The 12,661-nt window shown below is 39.4% G+C and overlaps 1 protein-coding gene across 1 annotated transcript; it reads right to left on the bottom strand.

Moving 5' to 3' along the window:
• Positions 1-159: 159 nt before the first annotated feature.
• Positions 160-585, bottom strand: SETTUDRAFT_19674 (uncharacterized protein; the record flags this gene model as incomplete). Its single annotated transcript, XM_008026746.1, has 1 exon — positions 160-585. The coding sequence occupies one exon, from the start codon at positions 583-585 to the stop codon at positions 160-162; it is 426 nt and encodes a 141-aa protein (XP_008024937.1).
• Positions 586-12,661: the final 12,076 nt, after the last annotated feature.

Here is a 12,661-nt window from a genome sequence, read left to right as displayed (position 1 = left end):
CGACTGTCGGAGACCGCGATGCAGCGTTGTGACGCGGGAGATATCTGGCCACGAGGAAGCCTTTGCTTCAAACGATAGCCGCTCGAATCGCGCAAGGTAGGCGATTAGCGACTCATCGTCCTTCTGGCGGATCTGGGAAAAACACTGGATTGCCTCTTGTTACTCACGTGGATTGTGGCAGAGGCGCTGGAAAAACGAAAAAATCTGTTCTAGGTCCCAATCTAAAAGCTCTTCAGACTGTTCGCGGAGGTGGAGGATAGACGCCTGTTGAGGCTGCTCAAGACAATCCCATACGTAATCGAAGGCATCAGCTCCTGTGAGCTGGTCGGATCGGAGTTTAGCTCGGATAGACGGTAACCATGTGCGCAGCGTGTGCGGTTTGCCGTCGAACTTGGGCGGGTCTGGTAGGCGCACTCGGACTCGCGTCTGAGCGTCGTTCGGGTGCTGGCGGGACTGAAGCTGGAGCTGGAGCTGGGCGACGCTGTCGCGCAGGGAGGTAATCTCTGATCGCTGGTTCTGGAGCTCTTGCTGGAGCTGCTGTACGAGCAGCAGAAGAGCGTTCTGGTTCTGGCTGGGGCTGGACATAGTTCTGGTGGATAGTAAAAAATTTTCTGGCGAGGGCTAGACGCTTGTCTGATCTCCTCTTAGCTAGCTGGTGATCGAATACAAAATGTAAGGGGCTCGACCCCGGAGGGTAGTCTTAAGCTCGGGAGCACGATCGGACAGGCCAAGGTAACAAGATTGTATTCGATGGAGAGCTAAGCTCTCGGCTACGTAGCTATCTATATACAATGCTGGTTGCTAGGGTAACAATCGGGCCGGGCAGGTGGAGTAAACGAGGTCGTAGACGAGTATGGGAGGCGAAGGGCGTTTAGCCCGTTACAATACTCGTTAGTTAGGCCTCTCTCGCCCATAACAATAAGAATCAAACTGAAAATAAAATTACTTAGCAGTTTGAGCGTTTAAAGATACTAAAGCTTTAGCTACTACGAGCTAAGTAATAAATTGCGTATTTTATTTATTTTATTCATTTATATACCTAGTAGGTAATAGGAGCCCAATTCAGTTTATTAATCTTTATTATAAGCGATACTATGTCCCTTTCGCGATCTACGAGAAAATCAAAAAATTTTAAATATAGCTTATATTCTGTCTTAGAAATAGTAGCTAAGGATTTTATAATTAACTTAAAAATACTAAATATCTTGAGTCTTTTTATCAATAGCTATTGAGGCTAGCTAATATTAAGATAAAAATAATAGATATAAACTATTCTTCCATACTAAAGAAGTAATTAAACTTTAGCTCTAGGCTTAGAGCGGTTTACTACTTGAAACTTTCGCTATAATAAGGTAAAAGAATTACTAAGTAGCTACTTTAATAGAGATAATAGATAAAGTAAAGAAAGAGTAGTTAACTATATATAATAGAGAGTGTCAAGAAAGAGTTCTATAAAAAGCTATAAAATAAGAAAAGTAATATATAGATGCGTATATGATTGAGATTATATAAGGGTAAGTAGCTACTTCTATAGAGAATATATATTATAGATATTGTTAAGGATTAGGGTACGCCTACTTCTATAGTAGTTTAGACTAAGATATGACTCCTATAAATATAGGAAAGAACTATACTTAAATATTCTCTGTAGTAATATAATACCTTTTAGCACATTATAGTTCTCGAATAACTAGAGATTATACTATGATAATTGTATTACTTGCTTTATTACTTTACTGCTTTAAGATATACTTTTAACTAGGCTCTTATATAGACTTGAATAAAAGTAGTATACTTATACTTTGTAAATAAAGTAAAAAAATGCTTTAGCTACTAAAGGACTGTAGACAATAGTTTAGTAACTATGATAAGAAATTACTAACTTTTAAGCTATTATCTTTACTTAGATACTATTATAATAACTGTATAGTATAGCTTAACAAAAAGCTTTTTTTATCAAGACTACTATTTTTAAGTAATAAGACTTGATTCAGAGCCTAACGAATGATAATTAAATATAATCTAAAATTAGATAAAGTATTTGTTATTATAGTAGAGAACTAGTTTACTGTTATTCAAGTAAACTTACGTATAAAAGTAGAATATAAAATAGCCTTATACCATAAAATAGAAAAGACTAAGAAGTATTTCAACATGGTAGTATTCTTAGAAGACTTAACTTTTTACTATCAAAATAAGTATAGTAAAAAAAAGCTTAAGTAGCTTTGAACTAGCTTAAGTAAGAAAAAGGTAGATTTTTTTAAATTTCCTTTTATACTCTATATAAGCTTTAACTAAACGTAAAAGAAATATATGAAATAATAAAGAATTGTACCAAAGCTATAGAGCACATTCACTCTTTTATAAAGTAAATAACGTTAAACTGTAGTACAACTTACATTAACTTTAAAGTAGTATTTTATACTTATTAATTCATTATAGTTAGTAGACTTAGAAATAGTAGTAATTAAATAATATAGCTTAATACATTCTTAGCTAAATGATATACTAAAAGTTAACTAAAGTAAACATACTAAAATTACTTCATTAGTAAAAATAAACGATAATTAAGCTTAAAAGATACAAAAAAGCCTTAGTAAAGAAAAGCTATAAAGTAAAAAAGAGTTAACTAGATCTTGAATAGGATTTTCTAATAGTGCTAGGAAAAAAGTCCTTATATACGCTAGAGGCGCTCTGGTCATTAAGTAAAAGAATATTCAAGTATAGTTTACTTATAGGTGCTAGTAATACAGGATATAAAAATAGATAATATAACGTACCCCACGGCTTCGCGAGCCACACGGGTTCGCGAGCCACTTTTGCCAAGCCCTCACTAAAACTAGTACATTATGTCCTAAAACAGCCTAACTTTAGCTAATATAGTGCAATAACTTATAAAATGCTATTTAGAGACTACTTCTGCTACATTCTTACAAGTTCGCGCGTTATGCCTAGTCCTATTGCACTGTCCACACCGCCGTTAAGACGGTTCACCCACTTTAGCGCGCTTCTGCTTCTTTAACTTCTTCCTATCACTACGCACCCTAAAGTCCTAGAGAGCAGTTAAGCGCGCCCTATCTTTAACTATTAAGGTCCCCTCCGCCTAAACCCGCTTTCTTTTATGCGATTTTCGTCGCGTTGCGGCCTCATTTGCTGCTTTAAGCTTAGCAATCTCTTTTTGCGCTAACACTAGCTTATGCGCGATAATCGCTACCCCCTTTGAGACCTTTTCAAAGGCCTCTATAATAAACGTTGGCGAACTATTTGTATGCCTCTAAATCCTCTGCTTTACTAGCGTCAATTGCGACCCTAATTCTAGGATATTGCTAGGCGTTTACGACACCTAGGGCTAGTTGTCGATAGGTAGGGGTGATAGAGTGCGTAGCTTGATATTAAGCGTTGATATAACCTATTCTAGGTTAAATAGGACTAATCTAGCGCCTTAAAACCCTCTTTGGACATTGCTAGCTGTAAATAAGGCGTTAGAAGCCCGCTTAAAGCAAGATAGGAACTCTTGTTTAGTGATGTGGCTAATCTAGCTGCGCATAAGCGATTCGACTTGGCGCCCATAGGCCTGCTTTAAAGGGGCAAAATAGCCCACATTAAGAGGCTGCAAGAGGTAGGACGAGTGCGGAGGCATGCAAATAGTGATAATACCCTGATCTTTGCAGTACTTTTGGAAATCTAGCGAGTTATGGCTCTTATGGCCGTTAATAATAAGTAGGCGGTAGATATTAACCTTCTTTGTCTTTGTATGCTTATTAAAGTGCTTTAGCTACGCAAGACTAAGCTTATTAGTCGTCTAGCCGTTCTTAGAGACTCTAATAACCTAGTTCTGGGGTATATCGCCGTCCTTATACTAGCTTAAGAGGTGGTGGCGCGCCTTGAGTATGATGAAGGGCGGAATCGTCCACCCGGTCGCATTGATGCCCTGGATGACTGTTGCCCACTCTCTATTGCTAGGCTGGATAGTCTTTAGTCGTCCACGTCTCTCTAAAGCTGTAACAACAACTTTAGGGGCAATCTAGCCTATTATAAAGCTAGTCTTGTTAAAGTTATACATGTTATTGTCTATAATACCATACTTGGCTTTTATGCGGGCTACTAGTTTAAACTAGGCCTAGATAGTCTTAAGATTCTTATAGAGGGCTCTCTTATAGTCGTACTTGCGATTAAAACGCGTTATAAGCTTAGATCGACGTTTAACAATGGTACTAGGCTAGTTTTAGCTAACTTAGTCTAGATTACGCTTAGCGCGCAAGGAATTAGTTATATTAGCTACGTCTGCGAGCTAAGGGGGAAATCTACGCGTAACTAGCTTAAGTATATGCTTAATAATTACGTCCTCTTTAAACTTAGTTAGATTTCTTATTTTTAGCTAGCAATCTGCCTGTAAAGGTCGTCTGTCGCGTCTTTAGCTTAGTGTTGTTTGATCTACGTTATAGATAGCTGCAGCGCGTTGTAGAGAGAGAGTCGTATCTTATTTAAGAGCTTAAAGAGCAAGCTATATCTAACATTCACTAAAGGGCTGTAACTACTATTGTTGTTGCGACATTAGGGTAGGGTAGTAGTTTTGGTGAGGGCTTGGCAAAAGTGGCTCGCGAACCCGTGTGGCTCGCGAAGCCGTGGGGTACGTTAATTGATAACTTAGAAACCTAAAGGCGTTTACTTAAAATAGTAGGTACAAATATGAATATTATCATAATAGCAACGTATATAGTATATACAATAAAACTATTTAATATAAATAGAAAAAAACTAAACTATTTTTTATTTCTATATGTTTTAATGATAGTATATGTTAAGAGTATAGATCAAGTGGAAGTAATATAAGACTTCTGGTATTGATCTTCTTGTTGGTTAGTTTTCGCAGATAGAGCGGCAGTGTGCAAGAGAACGGTTACTTTAGGCAAGTAGAATAACTCTCTATATTGTACTTGTACTTAAAACCTAAGTTAAACACATTAAGCTATAAGGGCTTAATGCCTAATGCTATATACTTGTATAGTCCTAGTGTCCTAGTAGTCCTAGTAGTAACGAGGGGTTGTAGGACTACGGGGATCGGTAGGACTAGTCACGTGGTCCTAGTGAGTCCTAGTGCATAAAGCATGCCAAGGCTAAGTAGGATCTATAGGACTTATCACGTGATTCCTTTTCTTGCTATATTCCCGCCGTCTCTTAGATTACCCGTAAAACAAATCTAACGGCGAAATGTCCTCTATATTCTAAGGCTAGTCGTAACACTATCCTCCTCCTCTTATAACTCGTCCTTAAGGCAATGTGTAGCCTAGGTTTTTAGGAGAGGTATGTTGCTGCGATTTCGTAGTTGTTATAATTAAAGTGTTTATAGAAGTAGGTTAGTGTTAGGAAAGGTAGGTTGTTGTAAACAAGGGGTTGCTATTAACGTGGCGTTCGTGCAAGCGCCGTCCTCCTAGGAGCTAAGGGTTTCTAGGAGCGTTTCGTTCTTAGGAGCGGTAGGTTTCTAGGAACGCTTAGTTTCTAAGAACGCTTGGTTTCTAGGAACGCTTAGGGATAGATACTTCCGTCTATAACGGGTTTAGTCTAACAAGCACCGCGTCCTAAGGGTGTGGTGTTTGTTACGCTAACTTAATTAGGGTTTAGCGTAGTAGCGCGCTATAACTAGGCTTGCCCCACGTTATCTAGGTGCGTATTGTGTTCCTGATAAGTTCTCTTCCACTTTCTTGTTCCGCTTAGTTCCGTTATCGTCTTGCCAACCGCATTAAGTCTACTAGGGTTCTTGCTATAGTTTCTTGTTCTTGTTGTTTAAGAAAGCAGTTACCCTATAAGATGTCTTCTCTTAACTAAAAGTGTACGAACTATGTTCGTGCGAACTATACGAGTTGTAAACTAGAGAATTAACTGTTACCTAATTTTTTAAAAATTAATAAGGAAATGTCTCGTCTAGAGTGGTTAGAAGATAAGGAAGAGGCTTGTCTTTGTGTTAAGGAGGATATGGCCAAGGCGGCCTTATCGCGTGCGCAGCAGGCGCGGGAGAAGCTTTCGCGGCTTTAAAAACAAAAGAAATTATTACGTCGTAAGGAGCAGGAGATGTTTAATTATAGTTTAGCTATAGTTAAGAAGTTAGAGGCCCTTAAGAAGTTAGAGGAGTTTAACTCTAAGGTTGCGTTAGTGAACCTAGAGGCTTCTTTAGGCGCGGCTACTGTGGATTAGTCTTTTCTATAGGATGTTGGTGATACTATGCTAGGCGCTAGCAGCAGTTCGTAAGGTTTGTTTCTTGTTCCTATGTATTCTCGCTGTCTAGATATCCTAACTACTTAATTAGGTAATTATCTTGTTGTTTTTGTTTTAGTGTGCAATAATTTTTTTAACTTTAAACTTGTCTTCTTTCTTAGGTTTATAATAGAATGTTTTCTATAGCAGCGTTTTAGGGTCTACTAGTTCTAATAGGCGTATGTGGAATTTTAGGTGTATCTTCGCGTTAGCTAGCAGGTTAAGTGTATATGTAACTAGTCTGTTTTGTTTTAAAATTAAAAATAGCCTAACCTTAACGTTGTCTAGTCCCTTGCTAGGTCGTTTTGTGCGAAGGTTTTTTGTAAGTAGATATACTTTATCCCCCTTCTTTAGCTAAGGTACTATTTTTCTTTTTTTATTCTAATAGGAAATGCTTTAGCGTTAAGCCTATTTAAGTAATTCTCTTAGTTCTTTATAGATTATCTTAAGTTGTTCAGCTGTTGCAATAGCTACTTCTGTCTTTAGACTTGGATATGTTGTAGTAAAGAGGTTTGGATGTCGTCCGTGGTTGGCGTAAAATAGTGTTTTGCCTGTTGCTTCTAATATTTTATTGTTGTATGCTATCTATGCTATAGGTAGTAGTTATACCTAATTATCTTGCTAATAATTAACGTAAATCCTAAGATATGTCTTTATTATTTAGTTTGTTTGTTCCGTTTGTCCGTTAGTTTGTGGATAGTAAGCTGTCAATAGCTTCCTCTTAGTTCTGATTGCTGCGAGTAGTGTTGTCCAAAAGTTAGATGTGAATAGCTTGTCTCTATCGCTAATAATTAACTTTAGTATTCCGTGGTGTTAGGTAATTCTGTTGTGGATAGTGTGTGCTAGGTCCACTGCTGTGTAGTCGTTCCTAAATAGGATATACTCTGCTTGTTTTGTGAAGCGATCCACTACAACAAGTATTGCGTTGTAGGTAACCTTAGTTGTTAGATCCTTTAATGCTAGTAATCCTATAACAAAGTCTATAGAGATGTCTGCCTACGGTTCTTGTGGTAGCTCCAAAGCTTGCATTTCTCTGTATGGTGCATGCGTGCTATGCTTGTTCTTTTAGCATTCTGCGCATTTAGTGATGTATGCTATAACTTTGTCTTTTATTCCTTTAAATCAGTAGTTGCGCTGAATTAGTTCTATAGTCCTAGTAATTCCTAGATGTCCGTGTACGGGATTATTGTAGTGTTCTTTAATAATAGTGTTTTATACTTCTTTAGGTACATTATTCCTAATTTTTATAATAATATTAAGTTCATATACGGGTTCTAGGGATCTGTCTCTATTAGTCTTAAGTATAGGTTTGTTAACTATTGTCTTAGTTCCTGCGATGTCGTGTTGTTAGCTAAGAGCGTTAGCTCTTCTATTTTCTTTTCTTAGTGTGTAGACAATTTTGAACTTATATTGTCCTAATAGTTTAGCCTATCTAGTCTGTCTTTGGTTAAGTACCTTTGTTGTTGTGAAGTGTACTAGGTTCTTATAGTCTGTATAGATCGTGAGTTCTAAACAGCTTTCTGCGTATACTCTCTAGTGCTGCAGACATGCTACAATAGCTAGTAATTCCTTGTCATGTACATCGTATTGTTCTTCTAGTCCTAAGAACTTCCTTAAGTAGTATGCCACTAGGTGCCACTTGTCGCTAATAAGTATGCTCGCACAGCCTCCTAGGGCTAGATCTAATGCGTTGGTTTCGATCTTTATTAGTACGCCTGGTGTAAATATTCTAAGACATAGTAGTGTGACACATGCTGTCTTGAGCTTGTTAAAGGCTTCGTCTGCTTCTTTGCTCCACACGAATAGCGTATCTTTCCGCGTAAGTTGTGTTATTAGTATCGCGATCTTTAAGAAGTCCTAGATAAATTGTTAGTTAAAGTTTACAAATCCTAAGAATAATTAGATTTCTATGACTGTGGTTAGTGTTAGCTAGTCTTTAATAACTTAAATCTTCTCTTAGCTCATTTGTACTCCATTAACTTCTACTATGTAGCCCAAAAAGTCAACCTTAGTCTTATAGAATTCACACTTCTTTAGCTTAAGTCTAAGGTTGTGTTCGTCTAGAGCCTTAAGTACTTTTGTTACATGTTTGATGTGATCCTTCTCATCTTCTAAATAGATAAGGATGTCGTCTAGGTAGGCGATAACAAATATGTCTAGGTATAGCCTAAGTATATTGTTAATAAGTTCCTAGAATGTCGCTAGGGCGTTTGTAAGCCTAAATAGTATAACTATATACTTGTAATATCCATATCAAGTTTAGAATACTATTTTCTATTCTTTACCTTCCTTTATTCTAATAAGGTAGTATCTATCTTAGAGATTTAGCGCCGTGAAGATCTTCGCTCAAGATAATTAATCCCTAAGCTTAGTGATGTTAGGTAGTAGGTATTAATTCTTTACTGTAATGTCGTTAAGTCGTCTATAATTGACACATAGTCGATCTATACTATCTTTCTTTAGTACAAATATAGTTAGGTATCCTACTAGTGACTTTAATAGTCGTATGTATCCCTTAGCTAGACTCTTGTTAATGTACTCTCTTAGTACCTTAAGCTCTCTTTTTAATAGTTAGTATATAGGCCTGAAAGTTAGTGTCTTTCCTTCCTGTAGGACTATCTCATAGTCCTAGGGTTTGTGTTCTAGTAACGCGGTCTTGTCTACCACTTCCTGAAATAGATGTTCGTAGCCTTTATACTATTTAGGGAACTTTAGAGTTACGCTATTCTCCCTTCCTCTCACTTCGTGATCTATTGGCCTGGTTTTAGTATCTACAGAGTGTGGCTTCCTATCCTAGGAACTACCTTTCAAGTACGCTCTCTTCTCGGCGTTATTGCATTGTATGGCAATGTTACTCTCATCTACTATCAAACTCTGCTAATGCGTAGGCTAGCTTGCGGGTGCGTCCATTCTGCAGCACTTAAATTAAAACACCTTCAACTTCTAGTTGATCTATAGGTTGTGTTTTCTAAGCTATAGGAGTCCTAAAATAATGTCGTGGGTAGCTAGTCTAATAACGTCTAGGTTAATCTCCTCCTTATGCTCCTAGATGCTAAGTGTCACTTGTCTAACCTCGTGTGTGATTTCGCTTTTGTTTAGCATTAGTTTACTATTAGCTACGTGTAGTAGGTAAGGCTGTTGTTTCTATTATACCGCGAGTCTAGCTTAGGTTACTACGTGCGCTAAAACATAGTTCGCCTGTGATCCTGAATCCACTAGTGCCTGCATCTGTGTTCTGTTAAGCTTTGTCTTAAGCTTTATCAATTCTAAGGGTTCTAGTACGTTAATTTCCCTAGAGGGGCCTTATTGCCCTAGCGCTGGCCTAAAAAAGACTTTTACTATTAGTATCTGTAGTAGTCTTTTACAATTGCATACTTGTCGCATTTGTTGCTAAGGCATGTGTACTATTAGTCTTCCCTGTATTCTATTAAGGGGCCGTCTAGGTACTACACTTCGTGTGTGGTTTGCATCTAAATAATGTTTTGGCAGTCCGTTCTGCTAGGAAAGTGCATTTTCTCACGCTTGTCCCACAAATGTGATGGGCAGCTGTTATCCTTGCAGTCGTACTATAGCCACTTGCACTTGGGCATGCCCATGGCGTGCTTTAGGCTCCATCCAGCTCCTCTCTTGTCTAAGTAGTGAGTGGGGCAGTAGTCGTGCGTGCACGCAGTCCATGATAGGCTGGTGTGGTTCTTGTTCCTTGCGTCATACTAGTACTATACAGGTTCGCAGGAGTTGTTCCGTCCTTGCGTTCCTTATACTCGCGTTACCCCTTAGGGTGTAAGTCCCTATTCTAACCTTTTAATGTTAGCCGTGATGTGTGCGTATGTAGGTAGGCGCTGTGTCGTTTAGATTTAGTAGTAGTCGATGTCCAACCGTAGGTGCCATAGTCGACGATACATATCAAGCAGCGTTGTGTTGTTGTTTTTCTTATAGGCCTAGTTAGGTTGTCCGAGAAGTGTAGTTAGCGTATTAATCTATTTTCCTACTTCTCCGTGGTCGTCTCGTGGGTGGGTCTCTAGTGGATCTAGTATGGTGCTGTCTTGCCTCTTTACATAGGGCGTTGATGGTCTATTTACTTCCTAGAATCGTGCCATCTTTTCGTGTTTCGTTGCGAGGGGTTGTTCTTCCTCGTTAGGCGTCTCGTATTCCTTGTCGCTAACTAGCTTAGCTTTAGATGTGTTCTTAGACCTGGTTAAGGTTATGTCTTCTAATCTACTAATGACTTCTATGTCGTTTAGGTGATACTTGATTTCTAGTTAGGTAATAACGTTCTATAATTCGTTGTCGTCTAACTCCAACTTCCTGCGTAGGACGTTAAGCTGTCGCTTAACCTTATTCTTGCTCATGCAATTGCGTGCTATGTGGCCTTCCTTACCACATGCGTAGTAGTTAATCTTTTTCTTCTTGTCGTCTTTGTCTTTCTTGTAGTGCAGCTTGCTAGGTCCCTTTTCGTAGTTAATGTTGTTAAGGTGCATAGGTTCATACCCATTAGTTGCATATGCACTAGGTGTCCTAGGCTAATAGCTCCTTTGTCGCCCCTAGTTGGGCTAGGAACGTTAGTAGTGTTGTTGTTAAGGCCAATCGTTCCTATTGTTGTTGTTGCGCGTTTCTTAATTAAACAGTTATTCTTCTAATGTAAGCTTGTAAAGCTTATTATTAAGTTAGATACACACCAACGTCAAGTTTTCTAGAATAGGTGTAATTTTTGTTAAATATATACAAATCCCTTACAAGAAACTAATTACAGCAAGTTTGAAGACGTGCAGCGTGCGCGCTGTGGAGCTATAAGCTATAAGAGCAGATAGTTAAGACACGTCTCACACTTAAAACAAAAACACACAGACCACTCTGCTTAGTAATAAGGGAACCCTAGCAACAGAATGCCACCAGAAAGCGATACTATCGAAGCCCAAGTGCTAGAACAGAGACAAGAGAGCCTAGGCCCAGAGGCTCAGATCGACAGGGAAATGGACAGAGAGGACCCCTACCCAGCCACTCCTACCCAGCAACCAGCCAGCCAAGAGAGCGTCTTTGAAATCCCAATCCTACCACCAAAAAAGCGCCAAGCCAACTTCTCGCCAGAGGCTGCCTATAGAGGCAGAAACCCCTTCTAGAACTCCTCTACCCCAAAACCAACTGCCAAGAACTCGGAGCAGGCCATCTACTAGGTGAGAGACCTGATTCTCCAAGCGTCAACTATGGCTGAATCTCATGTGGCCCAAGATAAGCTCCTAGAGTTACTAGACGTCTTCAGAGACTACACCAAGAAAGGCAGAGTAGTAAACTAGTTTGCCAACAAACTGTCCGCCAAACTCGCCTATCACTCAGCTACTCTTGCAAACGCCTCCCAACAGGCAACAAAAACACTAAAGAAGGCCATAACTGCAGCTATAATAGTAGCTCCTACTCCTTCCTAACTAACTCAAAAGCCCTAGGCCTTATACGCTACAATCGCAGCTAAGAACACAACAAGCCAGCCCTGGATAACAGTACAGTCAAGGAAGAAAGCCAACCTAAAGAAGCCAGCCGCTCACTACTAGATGCTTCTAACGCTAGAAGAAGGCCAGTTAACTAGCCCGCTAATAGTCAGGAATAAAATCAATCAAGCTTTCTAGAAGGCAGGCATAACAGCCCCTGTTGTTAAAGAGGTGTCAGTTAGCAGAAAGAACAACCTGATTATCACAACAACTGAATGATACTCTAGCGAATTTCTACTACAGCAAATTAACACCTAGCAAAACCAACTCCAAGTCAAAAAGGCCCAACTAATTGAAGCCTGGACTAAGGTAGTAGTCCATGGAGTGCCAACAACGTTCGAAGGAGCCGAATCGCTCCAGGTCCTCCACAACGAGATCCCAACCTACAACAAAGGACAAACTATTGTTGGCAACCCCTACTGGTTAACAAAGAACTAGAAGAGCAAGCAGACTAGCTCTATAGTAGTTGCCTTTAAGACAGAAGAGGAAGCTAAGAAGATAGATAGTAGGATCACAATCCTAGGCCAGTCTCTCCGAACCGAGAAATACAGGTCCACGCCACCTACAACGCAGTGCTCCAACTGCCAAGCCTTTGGCCACAACGCAAGCAGGTGCCGAAACCAAGCAGCATGCCAGCTGTGCGCAGAAAGCCACACAACTGCTCAGCACAACTGCTCAAGCTGCAGCATGAAAGGAAAGCCATGCAGACACACTCTCCCCAAGTGCTACAACTGCAAAAAGCCCCACTTCGCTAGTAGCAAAGACTGCGAGATCTTTCTAGCTATAACAAAGAGAGACCCTCAGCAGCCATCTCTATGTTAGAGAACATTAAGATTCTACAAGTGAACCTAAACAAGAGCCTACACGCTACAGAGTCAACACTACAACTAGCAGTCGAGCTTAAAGTTGATATTATTGCAGTCCAAGAG

This window comes from Exserohilum turcica, assembly GCF_000359705.1.
Source record: "Exserohilum turcica Et28A unplaced genomic scaffold SETTUscaffold_2, whole genome shotgun sequence".
Taxonomy (NCBI): Eukaryota; Fungi; Ascomycota; class Dothideomycetes; order Pleosporales; family Pleosporaceae; genus Exserohilum; species Exserohilum turcicum.
The sequence above is the reverse complement of the archived record's forward strand: the minus strand, read 5'-3'. Positions and strand labels throughout refer to the sequence as shown.